The sequence below is a fragment of the Spermophilus citellus genome (assembly GCF_964194105.1).
Source record: "Spermophilus citellus genome assembly, chromosome: 10".
Lineage (NCBI taxonomy): Eukaryota > Metazoa > Chordata > Mammalia > Rodentia > Sciuridae > Spermophilus > Spermophilus citellus.
The window spans coordinates 124,120,251-124,140,468 of NC_138197.1; the positions used below are offsets into that span (position 1 = coordinate 124,120,251).

General features: G+C 49.0%; 1 protein-coding gene across 6 annotated transcripts in view; it reads right to left on the reverse strand.

The window, feature by feature from the left end:
• The window catches only part of LARGE1 (LARGE xylosyl- and glucuronyltransferase 1), a 490,254-nt gene that overhangs the window by 343,238 nt on the left and 126,798 nt on the right, over positions 1-20,218 (reverse strand). For all 6 annotated transcript variants that reach the window (XM_081309721.1, XM_081309722.1, XM_081309720.1 and 3 more), the window contains one exon: positions 14,050-14,237. In XM_081309721.1, coding sequence (XP_081165847.1) covers positions 14,050-14,155 — 106 coding nt within the window. In that variant the 5' untranslated portion in view covers positions 14,156-14,237. Of the gene's footprint in view, positions 1-14,049; positions 14,238-20,218 lie in introns of those variants that run through there.

The window sequence follows — 20,218 nt, forward strand, 5'->3', positions numbered from 1 at the left end:
CCACTCCTGCTGACCTCTCTCCCATGAGGAAGACGCTCCTCAGTGATGGCACTGGGAAGGGGATGCTCGGTGCACACAGGACCCCTACCAATCTCCCTCCTGTCTTCCCAAGTGGCATATGCTCTGCGGGACCTCAGCATGCTCTTAGTGGCTCTATGACCACCTTCACCACGATGCCCTCTTCTGCCCTCTGCCATTTAGGCCCCCACGGTACCTGGTGCACTGTGTTCTCTTGACATACTTCTGGAGAGCTATGCCATCTGCAGCCCCAGGACAAGAGCTTAGTCATCTCTATTCACTGCTGATGGGACCAGGGCTCAGCATAGGCAGAGACTTGTATTGGCTCTTGATTGTGAAGGAAGGGACAGAGGAGTGGGAGGGAGGGGAGGTAAGAGGCCGAGCACACGGTGGGTAAGAACGGGCTCCCCGAGGAGCAAGCTCCCCGACACCCTGCACTTTATCTATAAAAGGGGTTAATGTTGGCACCTCCCCCAGAGATGTGTTATAGAAACTAGGCGAGTGCTTACAACAGCCCTCGTGGTGAAGGCTGGTGAGGGTGAGCTCGTATTACCCTGTGCCAAGGACAGAGGGAAGGAATTGCCTCAAAGCCCGAAGGAGTCTAACATGCTCACCTGGGACGGAACAGGAGAAAAAACGAAGAAGCTGCAAAATTCAAGGGTCTCTTTCTGATTACTACCTGCCGTTGAAGTACCTGGAGAGCAATGCGGAGACTGGGGCAGAGGGGTGGACCACAGGGAAAACAGTCTGCTCTCTGTTCATCAGAGCCCTCTGAATAGAGAGAGATGTAAAAATTCTAAAAATACTCTCTCCCTGAGATCCTAATCTGCCCCTCCATGCCACTCACCTCTGAGTGTTTACCCTAAACATGAAATTAAGCCACGGGTGAGATGCTGTCTCTTCCCAAACCAGTCTCCATGGCCATGAAACAAGCTCCTGTGTGCACTCTGACAAAACCCAGATGTGCCCATGTTTGTTTCTGGACTGGGGATTTGAAGAGTCCAGTAGCACAAACTGCCTCAGATCCCTCTTCAGTCAGTCAGCACAGCTTAGCACAACGCAGAAGCAGAATGAACAGTAGGCACTCAATTAGTGCTTTTTGTTTTTTGTTCCAGGGATTGAACTCAAGGGCACTTGACCACCAGGCCACATCCCCAGCCCTATTTTGTATTTGATTTAGAGACAGGGTCTTACTGAATTGCTTAGCACCTTGCTTTTGCTGAGGCTGGCTTTGAACTTGCAATCCTCCTGCCTCAGCCTCCCTAGCCTCTGGGATTACAGGCATGAGCCACCACGCCCAGCACATTAGTGCAATTATTTCTATGCAGAAAGGTCCAGAAGCCCCAGAGAGTAGCTGAAATCAGCTACCTAGAGGCTTCATGCCTTCTTGGTCAAACATTCTAATTTAGCAAGAAAATAAACATCACCTTGAGACACTCATTTGAAACCCAGGTCCCCAAGCCCCTCCTAGTGGCAATGCACCCCATTTAGCAGATCTGAGCAGGACACTGCTTCTCCATTCGTCAAAGGTGCCCCAGGTGGGGACTCTACATTTTAAACAATGCCACAGGTGACTCTCAGCATCTGGCGAATGTGGGAACTGGAGCTCTAGGAGACTCCTTGTAGGCCAGGGGGAGGGTCTCTCTCAAGTTCCTCTTTACTTTAAACAGCAGATGAAGCAAGAGCAGATCGGAAGGAATAAGCTTCCCAGGAGGGGTGCAGACAAGGAGGGAGACCCCAGAGCCCAGGGCTCCCATCCTACTCCCAGGGCCTGTGCAGGCTCTGCCACCCTTCTGGAGCCACGCCCCTTTACCCACCACACTCCTCCTTTTCTCTCCAGCCACCAGCAGGCCAGGAAAGGCACCAGGCACCCTAGGCCTCCTGCCATTCCCTCTGCCTGAAGTGCTTTCCCTCCCACCCATCAGAGAGGCCTGGCCAGTCCACCCCAGGGAAAGAGTGCTTCCCCTGCTCACGCGCCCCAAGCCCATCACCCGGCCACTTGTGTTGCCATGTCACCCTGGTTCATTTCTCTTGGCAGCCCTCACCCCAGTCAGCAGAGCGTGCATTTGTTACTCATCTCCCTGTACCCATTGATAGTAGGGTCCATTCATGTGGTCAGTGCTTCACCCCCGGGGCCCATGACAGTGCCTGGCTGTCTGTTAAAGGCTCACGTTCCAGGGCGCCCCACTGTAAATGCTGTGGGTGCAGGGAGGAGGCTTCCTGGCTGGGGCTTCCTCCCAAGCTTCAATCCCCACCTTGGCTGGGCTCCCTCCAGGGAATCCAGCCTCCGGGGAAATGGGACATAGAGTGCCCTCTGCTGGAGCAAAAAGCCAAATAGCCATTATCTAAAGGTCCCACCACTGGCCAGGGCTCCTCCTCCCAGGGCTAATCTACACCCCCACTCCTTTGGCTGCTTGAGCAGGCTTTTGCTTCTGAGAGTACAGTCAGCAGATCCAAAGCACAAGACCACCCTGCTCCTCCACTCGGCAAGGCACAAGGGGCTCCTTTTTGTCTTCATAAAAACCTGCCACAAAGGTAGCAGCATCCTTAATTTTGGAGGATGCAGTTTGGGATGAGAGAGGAAAAGTGACTCTGCTGCAGACACAGAGCATGTAAAGGAATGTCTGGGCGCTGGAACCAGATGTGCGGATCCAGTGAAGACCCCCACTGGCAAATCTGTCAGGGAAGTGATTAAACTTTACAACAGGGGATGGCCCTTTCTACACTGTCACTCTTCAAAGTGCTCACAACTGGTTATTTACCTGTCTCCAAACCTGGCCATGCATTCACCGTTCTCTGGGGGAGCATTTCTGTGTCCCAGCATCTCCTCTGTCCCTTTCTAAGGCCAAGGGAGGGCTACAAACGCCTGCAAATACACATGGATTCCAACAAACGAGTGTGGTCTGTCCCTGTCTTTCAGCTCTGGTTCTTACTCAGTGACAAAGGAGAAGGGAACTGAGTGCCAACACACCCCATGGGCAGTGGGCCCAATTCTGCCACCCGGACTGCTAAGGCTGCATGAAGAGTGACCTTGCCGTCTCCGGGTCTCAGTCTCCTCAGCTGCAAAGGGCTTTTGGACCAGGTGAGCGACCTTTTGCACCCTTCCAGGAGATGTCCCTGGATTCTGGGAAAATTCAAGAAGGAAGGAAAATGCAGAGTTACTGGACCACCACCCGATACAGCAGCTGGTTTAGTTGGCTGGATGGGCCACACGCGACGCGCCCTTCTAATGGAGAAAAAATGGACCCGCAGGGATGAGTAACTTGTCTATTGTCACCCTGTGATTTAAATGGTGTGGCTAAAATTTAAACTCGGGCCTGCTTGTCCTTAGGGGACATGGTCACCTCACCATCACCCTGCCCTATATAAAGTCCTTGTGTGGTGCTCAAGGTTTTATCTGCTCAGGTTCTGAGCCTGCTGGCTGATTCTCACTGTCCGTCCCTGCTCTTAATTGTATGAGTCTACGGCAGAAACAAAATGCAAATTGCATTAAAGGACTAATCAAATTTTCTGTTCCGATTGGCTCAGAATAATCCGGCTAGCCACAGAACACGGTCAGCCTTTCCATCCAAGACAGCAGCCCCCTGTCACTCATCTCAGGGTTTGCCTCGTCCTTGTCTGAAACTGGAGCGACTTGACTTTCAAGTGACATCCCCCAGCTGTTTCTACATCTGCAAGTTCCTGGGAGTCTGCAGTGCACCTTTTCAGACAAGGCCCGCTCCCTACTGACCAGACCGGGGGGGGGGGGGGGGGGGGGTTTAGTCAAACTGCTTAACATCCTGGAGACTCAGTGTGCCCGTCGATGAAACGAGACAAGTGTGAAGTTGTCTGGCAGAATAAATAAGTGACTATGAGCAAATCGCTAACCCAGCAGCAGGCAGGGAAAGCCAAAAGGAGTCAACTCAAAGTCGAGCCAGGCAAGGTCAACAAGCAACACAATTATACGCCAGAAGGCCCGTCTTCTCCATTCTTGATGCACAACCTCAATGTGGGGGTGACCCAGGAACGGGCAAGGAAGGATGGAGCAACTGGAACCTTCAAACACTGGGCAAAGTTATGGCTGTCACCCAGTTCCAGCTGATGGCTGTTGCAATGAAACAAAAGTCTGTTTTTTCTAGACCTTTCCCTTTTTTTTTAAGGAAAGGAAAAATCCTCGTTTTTATTGGCAATCTCCCAATATTTAACTGTTAGCAAGGAATTAATAAATGGTAAAAACCATGGGCAGGCCATGTTCAACACAACTGCTGGCGAGATGCAGCCAAATCTGTTTCACAGGCCATCAGTGGAAACAGCTATTAACTTTTCCAGTCTGGTTGTAGCTTCACAGTGCATTTTCTTTGCAGTTCCCATATCTTCCACAATAGAGTTCTCTATCTTTTTTCCAAGCACAAGGATCTTATGCAGATATATGTTTATTGACTAATGCAGCTAGAAACAGCCGTATCTACTGTGGCTCAGTGTGCATGTTAAGCAATAATAACAGCATCTTGATATTAACTGGAGCTATGATATTGCCACCATTCTGGTAGGAATGCTGCTGTGGATGAAAACACTCATTCAGAAGAAGGATTTGATGAACAAATTTCAGATCCTGAGGTCAATGTTCTGATCAAACTCTCCTACAGTGAATATCTGTCCAAACAGTGAAGTATATCAGGAAGGAAAAGAGGGCGTGCAGTTATGCCAAAGCATTGAACATCAATCCCCAAAGAAAAGTTTCATGCTTAAGAAACATTTGAATTTCAAAGTTAAACAGCAACATCAATTCATAAATCCCAAAAGTGAGTAAAATTCCTCTCATCTAGAAAGACTGCAAAACCTACCAAATCACTTCAGATTTAGCTACTTACTTAACTACCTAGATTTGCATAGGCTTAAAAAACAGAATCACATATCCTGAAAAGTCAGCCCATCATAAGTGAACTACCTGGTGAGTTACCAGAAAGTGACACACCTGTATAGTCATCTCACAGGTTAAAAAGGAAGTTATTAACGGCAGCCTGAAGTCTTCCTGCTGCCCCAGGGCGGTCCACCATGTGGACTGGTAGGGGCCTCCAGCAAGCTTGCCTGGTTTTGAACTTTATGGAGTTGGAATCACTCGATCTTTATTAGCTTGTGTCTTCTTCGTCGCTCAACACTGTATCTTCATTTTCCTGCTTCACAGCACTGCACTACATAAATACGAAACTATTTACGTATCTAACTACTCATGGACATTCTCTGGTTTCCAGTTTGTGCGCTACCATAAGTAATGCCAACGTGAACCTCAGGACGAGTCCTTTGTGCACAAGTATGCTCACTCCTGTGTGCTGCACTGCTGGGGAGAGAACGGATGTGTCAAGGGGCACGCTTGGCTTTACTTGATCAAGCCACAGAGCTTCCCAAGGCAGCTATACCAATGGCCATGTTTTAGTTAACATTAACCCACCTACTCAATCATCAAAAGGTCTCCCTGAATCAAGCATCCTTCTTTTGTCAAATTAATCCCCAAAACCAAAATAAATGAAATCACCACCAGGACTTCCAGACCTTCCTTTTTAGAAAACCTTAACCCACCATTGGTTACTGATTAAATGCCTGTGAGACACATATTATTATGACGCCAAATTCTATAGTCAATTCACAATGATACCTCTGAACACGATGCTTTTTTCAGGGGATGGGAACTTTGTTGGATATTTAAATATCAAATTAAGATCAAAGCTCTGTAAACTCCAGGCAGAATAAGATATTCACATAAGACGTGGTTGGTACAACATCCTTCACTTTGTCCCTAAAGGACAAAAGGATGGAAAGGATGCAGGAGAAGGTGCCCTGATCACTACAACCTGTGAATGTCACCTCACATGGCAAAGGGACTCTGCAGGTGCACTTCAACCCAGGATTTCACGACAACATGATTATCCTGGATAATCTGGGTAGGCCCCACGTAACCACAGGGTCCTTTCAAGAAGAAGGCTGAGCAGCCAGGCACGGAGGTGCACACCTGTAATCCCGGCAGCTTGGGAGGCTGAGGCAGGAGGATCACGAGTTGAAAGCCAGCCTCAGCAATGGTGAGGCGCTAAGCAACTCAGTGAGACCCTGTCTCTAAATAAAATACAAAATAGGGCTGGGGATGTGGCTCAGTGGTCGAGTGCTCCTGAATTCAATCCCTGGTACCAAAAAAGAAGGAAAAAAAAAAGGAGAAGAAGCAGAAAGGTGAGTCACAATCAAAAAGGGGGAAGTGTGGACAGAAGCAGAGACCCAAGTGAGGGCAAGATGCTACTCTGGGCCCTGGAGATAAGGAAGGAGCCCTGGGCAAGGGCTGTGGGCAACCTGAGAAGCTAATACAGGTCAGGAGCTGGAGTCTTCCCTGAGACTCCAGAAGAAACCAGCCCCAGGAAACCCTGACTTCAGCCCAGGAAGAACAGTTTTGGACTTCTTACCTCTGAAAGGAATGTGGGTATTTTTTAAGATACTAAGCCTATGGTGATTTCTTATAATAACCATAGGAAACAAAAAGAGAATTTCTCCTTATCTGAGGGGGACATGTTCCCAGACCCCCAGGTGATGCCCAGAACTGCAGGGAGTACAGAGCCCTAGGGATACTATGATTTTCCTGCACACACAGACACCAATTTAATGCCTTTTCTATTTGAATGAAGCACATATCAGGCCCTGTGGTCATAACTTTTGCAGTTTGAGGTGTGACAGCAAAACGAGCCCACATTTCTTCTTATCTCGGTACAATTTTACAGAGAGAAGATTCATTCTTACTGCAGATATTAGCAATGTCAGCATTCAATTTTTTTTTCTTTTCCTTAGTGGAGACTTTTCACCCTTTCACTTAAAGTACTTCACAGATTTTTTTGGCCTGTACAAACTGAAATCATCACTAATTTTGTACTTTGGGGCTGTTATTAAATAAAATAAAAGTTAAATGCAAGTAATATGACACTGAAACAGTCAACCTGATAATTGAGACAGTGACAAAGTGGCTATTGAGTGGGTAGCATATACAAGGTGGATCCACTGGACAAAAGAATAATTTGTGTCCTGGGCAAAACAGCAGACAGAGTGAGATTTCACCATACTACTCAGAAGGGTGTGCAACTTATAAATTGTTAGCTGGGGTACTGCTGCACAGCTGTAATGTCAACAGCTTGGGAGGCTAAGGCAAGAGGATAGATCACAAATTCAACGCCAGTCTAAGCAACTTAGCAAGATCCTAAGCAAATTAGTGAGGGTGTATCTCAAAAACAAACAAACAAACAATAAAAAGGATGATGGTGTAGGGTTCAGTGGTAAATCTCCTTGGGGTTAAATTCCTAGCACCAAAACAACAACAACAGCAAAAATTTGTAAACTCTTTATTTCTACAATTTTCCATTTAATATTGCCAGGCTTCAGTTGTCTATGAGTAACTGAACTGGGTAAAAGGGGGCATTACTATTCAAGCTAGGTACTGGAATTTGTTAAAAACAACAACAACAACAATAACAAAACAGGTTCCCTGATTCCTGGTCCAAGATCTTGTTATAAGCTCTTCCAGAAGATTCAGCCAAGTGATCCACTGGTCATTTTCTCCACTCTGCAGGAGGGCCAATATTACCTTAAGATTGAAGGTTGGGTACAAGAAAAACAGAGGTCATTGCAGCAACCCCCTCACAACCAACAAAACCAAGGCGCTCCACTGCCCTTTTGGATGCCAAGACTTCTAAGAGACTCTTTCTTGGTTCTTTCAGGAACACTACAGGCACTCGCTGCCCCACTGTGTGCTGTGGCCCTGGAGCCATGATGCCACTGACTCTCAGTTTCACATTTGCATTCTCTGTAAGATTTGCTCAAGTTCAGCACTAACAGCTATTAAGCACTAGCTAGAAGAGCTCTTCATTTTTGATCCATTAAAAAAAAATCAATACAAGTTTTATATTACACTTTGCATTTCATTTTGCATTTAGCATCTTGGGTTCTTATACCCCATAATATCCTTATTAAGTGATACATCCAGACCATCAGCAGGAAGGCAGAAATGGGCTCTGCTGCCATCACAGCTGCCACGTGGCCTAGCCTCTGGGGATACTGAAGCTCCAGAAAATTATTCACTCTTGCCTGTGTAGTCTGAGTTCACAAAGCTTCCAGCACATTCTCTGGGCTGAGGAATGGAGGCAGTGCACACAAACCTGGGACAAGCCCACCTTGGATGAAATACATTCCTTCTTCCCTACTCTGCACCTGTACCCTGAGACCCTCAGAATAATAATGCAAATAAAAAGCTTTAGCTTAGAACTGGGCAGTCCTCAACCCAACTCTGCAACATGGTCAGACGACAGGACCCCCTTCCTTTCTTTTGAAATTGTATTATGATGACTCTCAAACACGTTCATTCCAAGAGCAGTTTGAGTTGACAGAACAGAGTGACCCACGGTTTTAGGAAAGACACGGTGTTCAAAATGAATATTCTACATTTGCTCCTGAAGCTGGCTTTAAATGTTCAGCACTGCAGGCTCTGAAGACATCCGCTTTCAAATAATGCACACACCCTCCCTGACCTGCTACCCCTACCATGGGAGGCTTCTCACCAGCTGTTTGAGTTATCGGGGGGCAGCAGGTGTGAATAATGTTACCAGTGGTTTTGCAGGCCCCACATGCTACCTCAGTGATAGCTGAACTCCTGCCTTGAAAGGACCTTACCCCACCAATAAAACCTACCATCCTACGAGAAAAGGTGATTCTGGTGGAAAGGAGCAGGTAGATCTGAATCCAAGTGGAGTTGAGCATGAGTGGAATTACTCAAGTCCAAGAATTCACATCACAGCCCAAAGGAAGGAGAGATTCTGGGGACCAGCTCCCCAGGTCTCATGGCACTGGGAGCCCAGCGGTGCTTGCTCCCCTTAAGCAAGGGACGTGTCCCTCCAGGTGGTGTTTGGAGGGAAGAATCCTTTCCAGCCAGCGTTTAGCAAGGACCCACTCGGGGTGAATGGTGAAGGCGGGGGGCGCTGGAGATGGAATGGGCGAAACTGACACTTATCGAAAGAAAGTCCCCGGCGAGTGGACATCACACCCCATCAATGATGAGTGCTGGCTTCCACATGGGGCTGACATTAGGGAGAAATGACACGGACTGTGGGCACTGAAGGAGTCAGTGTGGCAGGGCAGACAATGGAGGGACATCAAGAGAGCACAGGAACACTAGGAGCCACCAGTCAACAGCGGCTACCAGAGACCAGGACCGGAGGCGCAGGAAGGGGCATCCCAGGGATGGCGGGAGGAGGGAGAAGCAGGAGGAAGACACTTCAAAGTGCAGAGTGGAGGTCTCTGTGGCTGGGCGGTCACTGAGATGGAGGAGGGGGACGGCGGGTAGGGGGAGAAGTGGAGAAGGTGGGTCTAGGAACTTGGGGTTAAGGTCCAGCAAAAACACCACCAGAAGGGGAAGGGGGAATAGAAGGACAACAGAATAAAATAGACATTATTACTGCTGTGGGTACATACGTGACTGCATGACCAATGTGATTCTGGAACCTGTACACGCAGAAAAATGAGAAATTATACCCCATCTGATTCAAATGTATGATATGTCAAGGTCATTGTACTGGCATGTGTACCCAATTAAAACAAAAAAAAATGGAAAAAAAATCACCTGAATAGTATCCTTCACCTGCAGTCATGTTGTAGGCACAGACGAGGCAAGGCACCCAAGACAGCAGGAAACAGTTTTATTTGGCTCAGAGGGCACAGCTTTTGCTGAATCAATTAATCCCCTGAACCCCGAGTTCAGGGAGTTTCAGAGTTTTGTACCCAGCATGTAAGGGAAGGGGCTCAGAAGCTCAGAGTCTGCAGAAGTTCACATAAAAGCAGCTTTTTCTTTCACTGTTCTGGGCAAGTTAACCCTTCAAGGACAACACCTGAGAAGGGGAGAGCTTCTTCTCCCCTTTCTTTCCTCCCCTGGCCGCTGTTACCATGGAGCCCAGTTGTAACTTCTCTTAAAAATGTAGACATCTCTGTGAAGCCCAGCTCAAGGACAGAGGCCTTGTTTGCACAGTTCTTCAAAGTACTATAATGGATATACTGGATACTTTTGTGAAAACTAGTAAGGGGGTGTCCAGCACCTGGAGGGCTGGTATCTTTCCGGCCAGTGGCCAAGTAAACAGGGCGACATGAAAATAGGAAGTTTATCTACTTTGGACTCTTTAGAGACTCTTTTGCTGACAGCCCTAAAATCAGCCATGGTAAAGATTTCTGGAGAAGTCCAGTGAAGACTTTTCTGTGGAGAAAGGGAGTGCCACTTCGGTCACTTGGCCATTGACAAATGGCCCCAGGAGCCAGGATCTCACCTCCTCCCCACTTGCCGGAGATCTATTAGGAAGGGCCTTCTCACCTCAGGGCCATGTCTGCTTCCCCATCAGTCTTGACCCTGGTCCCATGCTCAGGACAAATCTCCGCCCATTCCCTCTCCTGTCATCCCCCCACCCCCCGAAAGTGGAGAAAGTGTCTAGGTACTCCAATTACATCAGCCGCTCAGAATCCCAGCCCTGTCTGCAGAGGTTGGCAGCCCCACACACGGGCTTCATGTGGACAACTTCATTCCACACTGAAGGAGACAAGTGGCACCACTGTGCCCGAGTCACTCAGCTAACCTGGCTGACCTGTCCCCCAGCCTGCCTGGCCTAACCCCATCAGCTCCCTCCCCTCCTACAGTGCTGCTCCAGGTAATCCAACGCTTAACCTCAGAGCTGGCAGCAGCTGCATCCCAGAGGGAATGCCTGGCTCTGCTCTCAGGAGACCTTGAAATTAAACAGGCTTAAAAAAAAAAAAAGTGAACCCCACACCGCGAGAGTCATGTGGTTATGAATCTAGGCAGCAGCTCGGCCCTTATTTATGGCTTCACCTGCCACGAAGCCAAAACTCCAGGGTGTCAATAAAGAGACTGCAAGGCCAGGACATGCTCAGCTACAGAGAGGAGCCTCTCTGCAGGCCCAGGTATCCTGGCCACCGGCAGGCACTCTGTGGGGAACGGCTTTGTCTCTGGGTAACTCCTCAGCCTCTTCTGGGGTCCCCAGTCAGGTCACAAGGGCCAATCTGTGCAATTGCCCCCTTGCTGGACTCCCTCCCTGGGCACAGGACACCTGTTAGTGCATTTCTCACAGCGAGCATTTCTCTCCCTCCTGGGCAGCTTGTTCCAATTTTGGACAGATGGTCTTCATTATGAGGACCTTGACATCGGGCTCCCTGCCACGTCCCTCCACAGACTCAGGGGCCACCAGAACAACTGTCACCTCTTTCGGGTGACAGCCTCTGACTGTTGGCTGAGGCTGACCAGGTACACCCTGAGCCTCGGAGGCTCCCGTGTCAGCAGCTCGGGTTCTTTCTGTTGTTTCGTGTGTGACCAGGTTTGGAGGGCACTGCCATGCACCTGAGTGGGCCGACTTGTCTAGATTGTTCTAATAGCATGGAGCCCAGAAAGAAATGCAGCGGCCCAGCTGTGGACTAACTGCCGGGTACAGAGGCCTGTAGCTGGACACTTCTGTTAAGGTGCCCACACGCCCAACCCCTGCATCATGCAGTCTGTGACGCCCCAGCGAGGGTTTAGTCCTCAGGGTCCTGTGGACAGTATAACCCAGTCTGTGTGTGTCACCTGCAGTATTTCCTCAGTGCTCCCAATTCCCCATAATTATCTGCCAATCTGGTGAATCACACTAAGCCAGTGACCACCATCACTCCAGCACCCAGGGCTGGGCCTGGAGCATGACACCCCCAGGTCTTTAATGTCAAACCATGAGCACAAACCATGAGTTCCGGGCTCCACCTCCCGTCTCTGCTCTCTGGGAACCCACACCATCGGCCACGGGTGGCCACCCTCCCTCAGCCTCACTTCATGTTTCAGGCAACCCCTCCCTCACCCTGTAACCAGGAAAAGTTGTGACAGGGCTCAGGGTTCCCTCATCAGTCTCCACCAGCCACAGGGGCTGGTTTCAGTACTATAACTCAGGCCATCCAATGAGAAGCAATATTGGGCAAGGAGGAAGAAGGTGTCCTTTTGTCCTGGGGTTGGTGAAGATGATATGCAAACCACAAACTAGCTCTATGTACGAAAATTCACCCTGACAGATACCAATGGAGAGAAGAAGAAGAACGGTCCAACAGAGGGATACAGAAAGACCTGGCTACCAAAACATCTTTTGAGCCTCTGGATCCAACCCTACCTGATACTTGAACTATCATTGAACTCACTAATTAGATTAACCACCAGAACTCTTTCTGCCCAAACCAGGTTAAGCTGGGTTTCTGCCATTCAGCACAAATCAAAATTCAACAACTTTCCTACAGAAAGACCATGTGACACTCTTGTCACATCCCTGCTCTCTGGGAACCCACACCATCGGCCACGGGTGGCCACCCTCCCTCAGCCTCACTTCATATGTTCAAATTGAACACCTCGTGAAGCCCCATCTATAGCATGGTATCTTAGAAAATCTTAGACTCTTGAGTCTAACTGGGAGTTCCTTTGTGACTGGCTTGGAGGCCTTGGGCAGATCACCAAAACTTAGGTGCCATCTGTAAAACAGGGATATTAATAGGATCTGTGTAGGGTCATTGTGAAGAAAGACTGGGGTATTCAGTCCTCACAAGGCCTGGCCCTAAGAAGAGCTCACAATACTCGCTGTTCACACTGTGGCATCGGCACCGCCACCATTATTGTTTGGCAATTATAGTGAAAACCAGTTTGGTTACCCTGCAGAGCGGCGGTTATCCTCTTATTATACTGACATGGGCCTAGTGGCCTCAGTGCTCTGTTGAAAGGCCTCCCCCTCGCCCTCCTGGGGAGAATGCTTTCTCCTGTCTCTTCTAAGTAGATCAACAGCCAGGTGCCCTTCCTCTGATCCCTTTGCAGAGGTTCACCATCCAATGCCCGGGCATACCCTACTCCATCTGACAGCTCAGATGACCAGTCCAGGTATGTAGCTAAGGGATTGGAGCCATAACAGGGGTGTGGCACTGGGCCCCAGCACTGGGCTGGGAATCCTGACCCTCCCTGCTGTGCTAGCACACAGCTAGCTCCCTCCACCTTGCTCCCATTCACTCTGGAGAACTCAAGGCCCATCTCAGGAAGGGAAGAGGAGCTCCTAATTAAAAGGTAGCCTTGAGCTGTCAATAAAATTATGCATAAAAGAAATGTTTTAAAACATGGAAATGACTTCCTTGAGACATATTTTCCTTTGAATGTTTTTTTTTCCCTTATAATTCAAGTATGGGGGAGAGAAATATGAAGAAAATCTGCACCTCAACATTGCCACTCCTTCTCCCCCAATGTTGGGGCGCCATCTTGGAAACCCAAAACACTGCCCTGCATTTGAAATTGCTATCTGGAAAAGTGGCACGTCCTGTCTTTCCTATGGACCTCTGGAGAGTGCCGGGGATGGTCATTTGTGTTTATCTCTTTGGGGAGGGCCACACTTTCTCGCATCCCTGTGCTGGGCTTCTCAGGATGATGGATCATCTTTCCTCCCCAGTCCGGGCCTGACACTCCAACAGACCTCTCCCACAGCAGCCCCGCTTCCTCTAGCAGAACACGCACCGCTGTGTGCGGCGACCATTTGTTAAGCTCCCATCTCCTCCAGCAGCCCTGGAGTGTCCAGCACTGTTATCTCCCCATCCATCTCAGCACGGGGTTGAATGCGGACATCAGACAACATCAAAATGCTGAATGTGTGAAGAAATGAATGAGCAGGTGGACGGGAGAGTGGGACACTGTCTCCTCGAAGAGCTGAGTTATTCTCCACGGTTCAACCGTCCCCCACCATCAACACAGGGAGCCATCTGACCCAAGGGTGCTGGACTCTGTATGCCCACCATCTGACCTCACGTTGGTGACTGTCTCCCAGCCACCTGTGCAGCCCCAGCCAGGTCCTTTCCTGGGACCAGACATCCATTCTGGCCTTCTACCAAATGCAACCTTGCCATCAGATGGCCCTGAGGCCCTTTCTAGGAGCCTCTGACAGCTAGTCTTCCCTTCCTTCCCTCCTTCCCTCTCTCTTTGTCTTCCCTTCTTACCTTCGAAGCTCCCAGCAAACAAGTAAATCCAGGTGACGGCCGGGATACAGAGCAGAGTCAAAGAGGCAGCCAGGAATTTCCGTCTCCCTCTGCAGATCCCCAGCATCCTCTCAGAAGTGGCAATCCCTAATCCCAGCGCCGTGTCTCTGTCCGGAGCATGAGGTCCTCGGCCTCCCTCATAATACTTTCTGAAAGGAAGAGCAGAGAGGGAGGGCTGAGTCCTTGGCATGGTACCTGGATGCAATCAGCAGAGGAGAACCGTCCCACAGATCCTGGATTAAAGAGTTCTCTGGTGGGTGACTTCCTGCTCATCTCTGTCACAAGAGATGACAGAGGTGGCTGCAGTCTATCCAAATGGAGGCAGTTAAATACATTAATAACGGACTCTGTGAGGGCCCTCCAGAGCACGCATATGCACAGGTGCTTCTAACACAGGTTAAAGGAGCATTTAGTTGGCACCTATTACCAACCAAATACCAGCCAGGTGCTGTGCTTTCACGGACTAGAACACAGGTGAACGTCAAAGAGCGTAGCCTAAGGAGACAGGCCAACATAAGACATGGGAGCCCCGAGAATGTGACAATTAAGAATTTCATGGACCACTATGAAGAGCAGGTGCAGGTGCTGATGGATTCCTGTATGGTCAAGATGGCAGATGGTCCCTGTCACCAGGCAGAGGGACTGTCAAAGGCCCCTGAAGCAGCACAGGAGCACATACAAAAGAAGGGAGATCAGGTGGGCCACAGCATCCACCTGCATGCACCTGGGCCCCGATCAGCGCTGAAAGTATAAATGCCAGTCAGGGGGGACGGCCTTCATAGCTTCTACCTTTGATAAGGAAAGAAGAGCTATGTCCAGAGAAGTATGGCAATGACTAGAAGGTGCAGAGCATAGACAGGAACAAACGGATAATCTCTACCCAGCCTGTCCTTAGACCAGGGCAGAAATCTGGCCATGATGTTTTAAAACAAGAGAGGTGGTCAAGTCACATGGAGCAGAGAGCCGTGATCTTCCACCTGAATATCTGATCATAAAACCATGTGTATTACATGCAAATGGAACCCACAGGCCACAGGGTCTCATCTCCACCCACCCCTAACAGAGGTGTCACATGGCTACGGCTGGCGCATACACCCACTTGGACTCCCTGACAGAGGAGAACCACCCACTGAGGACAGCTACAGAATACTTCCAACTCCCAAAGAACTGCTGTTTGTGAAATCGCCGCTTTGGGTATCTGCTCCTCTATTCCTATGGGTACCTTCCTCTCTGCCACCACCTCTGGGCTCCCCTACAGTGGTCTAAAGGCACTGCCTCCTTTCCCCACCAGCCTTGGAAATTCCAAAAGATAGGCTCTGGATATTCCCCACCCCATCCGATCCTCCTTGCCCCTTAAGACTCAAGCAGACAGCCTGTCACCTGCAGACGACAGATACTCGTCTGTTAAAGGAAAAAACAGAATCAGACTCTAACCAGGGGTGACGCTCTCAAGCTTCAGGAGCTTGTGTCCAGCATGTTGCCAGCGATAAACACCTAATGGGGCCCATCTCTCCCGTCCACGCCGGGCTTTCTTCTGCAGTCAATGGGACAGAATTTTCTAAACGTCCTTCTTTTCAAACAGATGAAAGACCCCAGGGCTGGAGGGGGTGAACTAAAAAGGGAAACTAAAAAAGCAAAATCTTCTTGAACCAAGAATGTTGACTGGAGAGAAGTCCCCCCAGGGGACTGGAGCTGGGGACAATAGACCTTGCCCATACACTCCACAAGTCACAGAGAATAAGGGCCACCAAGCTCCAAGACTGTGGGCAGAAGGAAGGGAGAGGGGCAGCGGGAGAGGGCAGTGCCCTCAGACAGAGAGGCTCAAGTCCAGCTGCTGGCTCCACTGGCTGGCTCCAGTAGCCTTCATTTCATTCCTCTATTAACTGAAGCAGAGCTATAGATGAATTCAGGCTTTGGGGGAATGCAGCATGGGAACCGAACTCCACAGAGTTCATAACATGGAATGTTATTAATATTTAAATAACATTTTAAAAAAATAACCCTCTAAGATACTTGTTTCCCCGCTTTCTCCATCTGCTGAAGTTAATTTCAAATTGCACGATTTGTACAGACTTTTGAAACAGAGTCTTCGGAGGTTGGCCTTTTGCGATAACACTGGGATCTCCAATTAAACCCAGCAGGCGAAAAATCTTCCTTCGTGGATTTGACTTTCCAGTGACACCTCTGTGCACTAAAAATAGGTTTTAAGGAAAATCTCAACTGATATCAGACGCTACTCCAGGAAGTCAACACGGGAATCCACTCAAGAAGAAGGAAGGACCAGGAGGTCAGCTGAATTCCATCCCCAAAAGTGCAAATGTGGATAGGAGGAAGGCCAGCCTCCAACCAGCTGCCTCCATTGCTTCCAGGTAGACAGGAGATCCCCCACCTGCTATCCCAGGTGACCCAGAGGCCTCGCGAAGCATTCCTGCCTCAACTCCAACATCCAACTCCCTGCCCAGCATGTTCAGTTAGAAAAATCTACCCCATCTGTCTCCTCCCCTCTGCCTTCACCAATGGAAAGCACGTGTATGAAGAACAGTGGAGGAACCACGGATCTCTTAAGCCACAAGAGCAGGATTTGAAGCTCAGTGACTGACAATCACAGGTACCCCTCAGTCTAAAGTAATATTATACAGATGGGCTAATAGCTATATATTTATACATACCAAAAAAAGGATTTACATATTGAAAGTTATCACTGGTTATAGATTTTGAATAATTTCATAGTATATGAATATACATTTCCCAAATTTTATACAAGAAGCATGTGTTGCTTTTATAATTTAGAACTAAATAAAAACTTAAGTCACCATGTCTTTTATACTGCCTGCAACTCAAAATACCTCGGTGCAGACCCTGAGGTCTATCTGGATGAGCCTTAGTTTCCACCTAGGTGCAGGGAGTCAACATCTGTAGTATCCTAATTGGGAACACACCCTCGGGGTGCAGTTTACCATTTGAAAGACTCCAGACAGAAACCCACATTCCAAGTGTCTGCTCCAGCTACTTCCCATCAACACCAGAGGCTGTCTTTTAATTAGCATCATGGATGTTAGAAGTGACTTTTTCACGGGTGTGTTGTCTAGACATGCTGCACCTGAAGAGGTTGCAAATGTCGGTGGAAAAAAAATAAATCTAAGAAATGAAATGGCCCAAACACTTCAGAATCACTTAGGATCCCAAACCCATCCTAGCTGCATACAGTAATTGAAGGATGAGGGCCACTTATTTCTACTGAAGATCTGATGAATACTGTCACTCACACCATGTCACCCATTCCTTCTAGAAGGTACGGTAACATTGCCTAAAACCAGCTGGACCTCACTGAAGTTATAAGGAAATGGGTCCTACAGCAGCAAACCCCCCAGCTACTAGTTTCTTAATTATCGTTGTTTGCATTGTAACTATCATGACATCACCACTGAGTGCCTTTCCCCTGGCTGTCCCCTCAACCCTGGCCCTATCTTGAATAGCTTCCTTTCTCGCCTGGGGCTGGGGACAACTTTCAAGTCCTTGCTCCTCCTCTCTGAGGAGGCCAGTCCTGGAGGCTCTGCTTCCCTGGGAGTCTAGACTCTACCTGGAGTCAGTAGCACATCCCAGATCATTTTATTGTCATCCATCCCTTTCCTGTGCAGTAGCTAAACTCTCTTCCTTAGACTACAATCCCTTAAATGCAAAGGAGGCAGGTCTTCAGTGTTGGTGTTGAGGCCCTTCCCTAAGCCCAGCCTCTAACACCAAGGAAGGGTCACACTTGCCCACCTGTTGAGCCAACTGCACCAGCATGGCTGGGATCTAGCAGGAAACGCAGAACCTCAGGCCGCACTCTGGCCCTGCTGAATCAGAATCTGCACTGTTAAGAGGCCCAGGTGCTTCCTGTACACACGGATGTGGGAGAACCCTGTGCTAAAGCCCTTAGCAGCTAACTGGTTACCTCCAGGGCTCCTGAGTGCCCCCTCCTCCCAGTGCAGGGACTGCAGCTGAGCTAGAGCCCTCTCATCCTAGACTGTGTTCACTGCATTTATCACAATGGCTTTCCGGCAAGTGGAAGCAGAGTTCCTAAAAGAAAAAGTACCATTTTCTTAACGAACAAAAGCGTTCCTTGGACTAGCAATGACTCTAAGGACTCACACGGCAGCTTCCCATCAAAATCTCCTCTGATGTTTGAACCATGAGAGAAGAGCACCAAGACCCCCCGCAGAGGCTTCCAAGCACAGGGCACTGAGCCAGATACCTGGAATGCCGGGACTCAGATTCTAGTACTGTTTTCTGTACAAACCGAAAACGGCTTCTTTGGCACAGGATACCTGTTGTACCACCCCATCTCTCCAGTCGGACCTGAACACCACCGGGCAGGGCCCTTCCGTTTCACACATCGCTGTTTTGGGTGTTACTGGCACAGAGTCTGGCTTGCAGGAGCTCATCAGTGAACAGTTATTGGCCAGATGGACTTCAAAGTCCCCACTCCTTAGTGATTCAGGGCCCTTCCCTGTCCTTGTCATGGTCATTTGGTGACTCCTGGCCACTCTCTCCTTCGTGAAGACTTTAGTTTCCACCTCACATTCTCAGAGCTTTCTTCCCTCCATCCCAATTCCACCGTAAAACTGCCCTATTCAAAAGATTCAGCACTTCCCAGGAACAAACCCACATTTGAGAACGTGTGATCAACAAACACAGCAGAACATCAAAATTTTCAAATGCCATGCCCCCAGCCCCCTCTCACCCCAAGGCTGCCATCGCACACACGTTTCATGGCCATTGGGAGCCCCAATCCACTGGCTTTCTTCAGCACTCTCCAGCCAGGTCTAGATTTTCTTTACTCTCTCTCCTTCAGCTTAGAAGCCACAGCTCATTATGAGTGAGCCACAGCCTCCCTCTGCAGGCTCTCAGGCCTCTCTCATCCCTCCCCCTTTCCTGGAAAAATCCAAAGCTCCAGAAGAATGCAACCAAGCTTGTTCCCCATGGCTTTACCTTGGAAGCCAAATCAGGTGGGCCATCTCACTACAGGGCAGGAAGATCTGTCCCTTTGAGCCACTTCTGATTTCAAAGGAACAGTCAACTGCTCAGACATGCACTATCTTTCTCTGGTATCTGAGTTTCTGACCTCTGAGATGTTTATTTCATACATCTTGTAAATTCCAAGAATGTTCCAGGATCAGGTAGGAGGGCCACGCCTTCCTTGTCCCTAGGGAAGATTCCCCATGCCAAAGTCTTGCAAATCACCCTTCCTGCTGAGGACTCCCATATTTATTTTTCTAGCCTGGCTGCTCTAATAGACTTCCAGATACATATACACAGAGGTCTCCTTCCTATGCCCACTGGATAGATCCTCAGGCACCTCAGACCTAAACTTCTCATTTCCCCTTCCAAACATGCTCCTGCCTAATATTTCCACCCCATAGAGGGCAACACCACTTACTCTGCCGCTCAGGCGAGACACTTGGGAGTCAGTCTCAACTGCTTGCTCACCCTTTCCACCTTTTCCAATCTGCACACCCTCAAACCCAAACATTTTTACCTCTGAAATATGCCTCTGATGTATCTACTTCTCTCCATTTCTGTGGCTACCGCAGGGACTGAAGTCACCATCATCTCATGTGTATGCCTACTGCATCAGTCACCTCATTCAAGTCCCAATTAAAAGTATTCAGTATTTCTCATCAGCTCTTAAAACAAATCCCAAACCCTGCCTCATCTCCAAGGGCCTGCCTGGCTTGACTTTGGAGATCTCTCCAACATCACCTCTGGCCACTGTCCCTTTCAATCTGCCTTACTCCATTCACACTGGCCCGTTAGCTTCTGGAACAGGCCTCGCTCGGAGTCTTCACAAATGTTTTTCTGGATTCTGAAATGCTTCTTCCCCTGATCTCTGCTTGATGGGGTGCTTCTCATCCTTGAAGCCTGGATCTCGAATGCTAACTGCTCAAAGAACTCTTCTCAGGCAACTGTGTGCCTGAGGAGCCCCCTCCCTTGGTGCCTGTCGCTAAGCTATGAACGTTTCCCTCAAATTCCAAAATTATACAATTATTTGATTGATTACGCGCTTGATGGCTGCCGCGCCCGCTAATCTCCACTTGGGCACAGACCATGACAGTTTTACTCATCGCATACCCAGGCACACAGAAAGCAG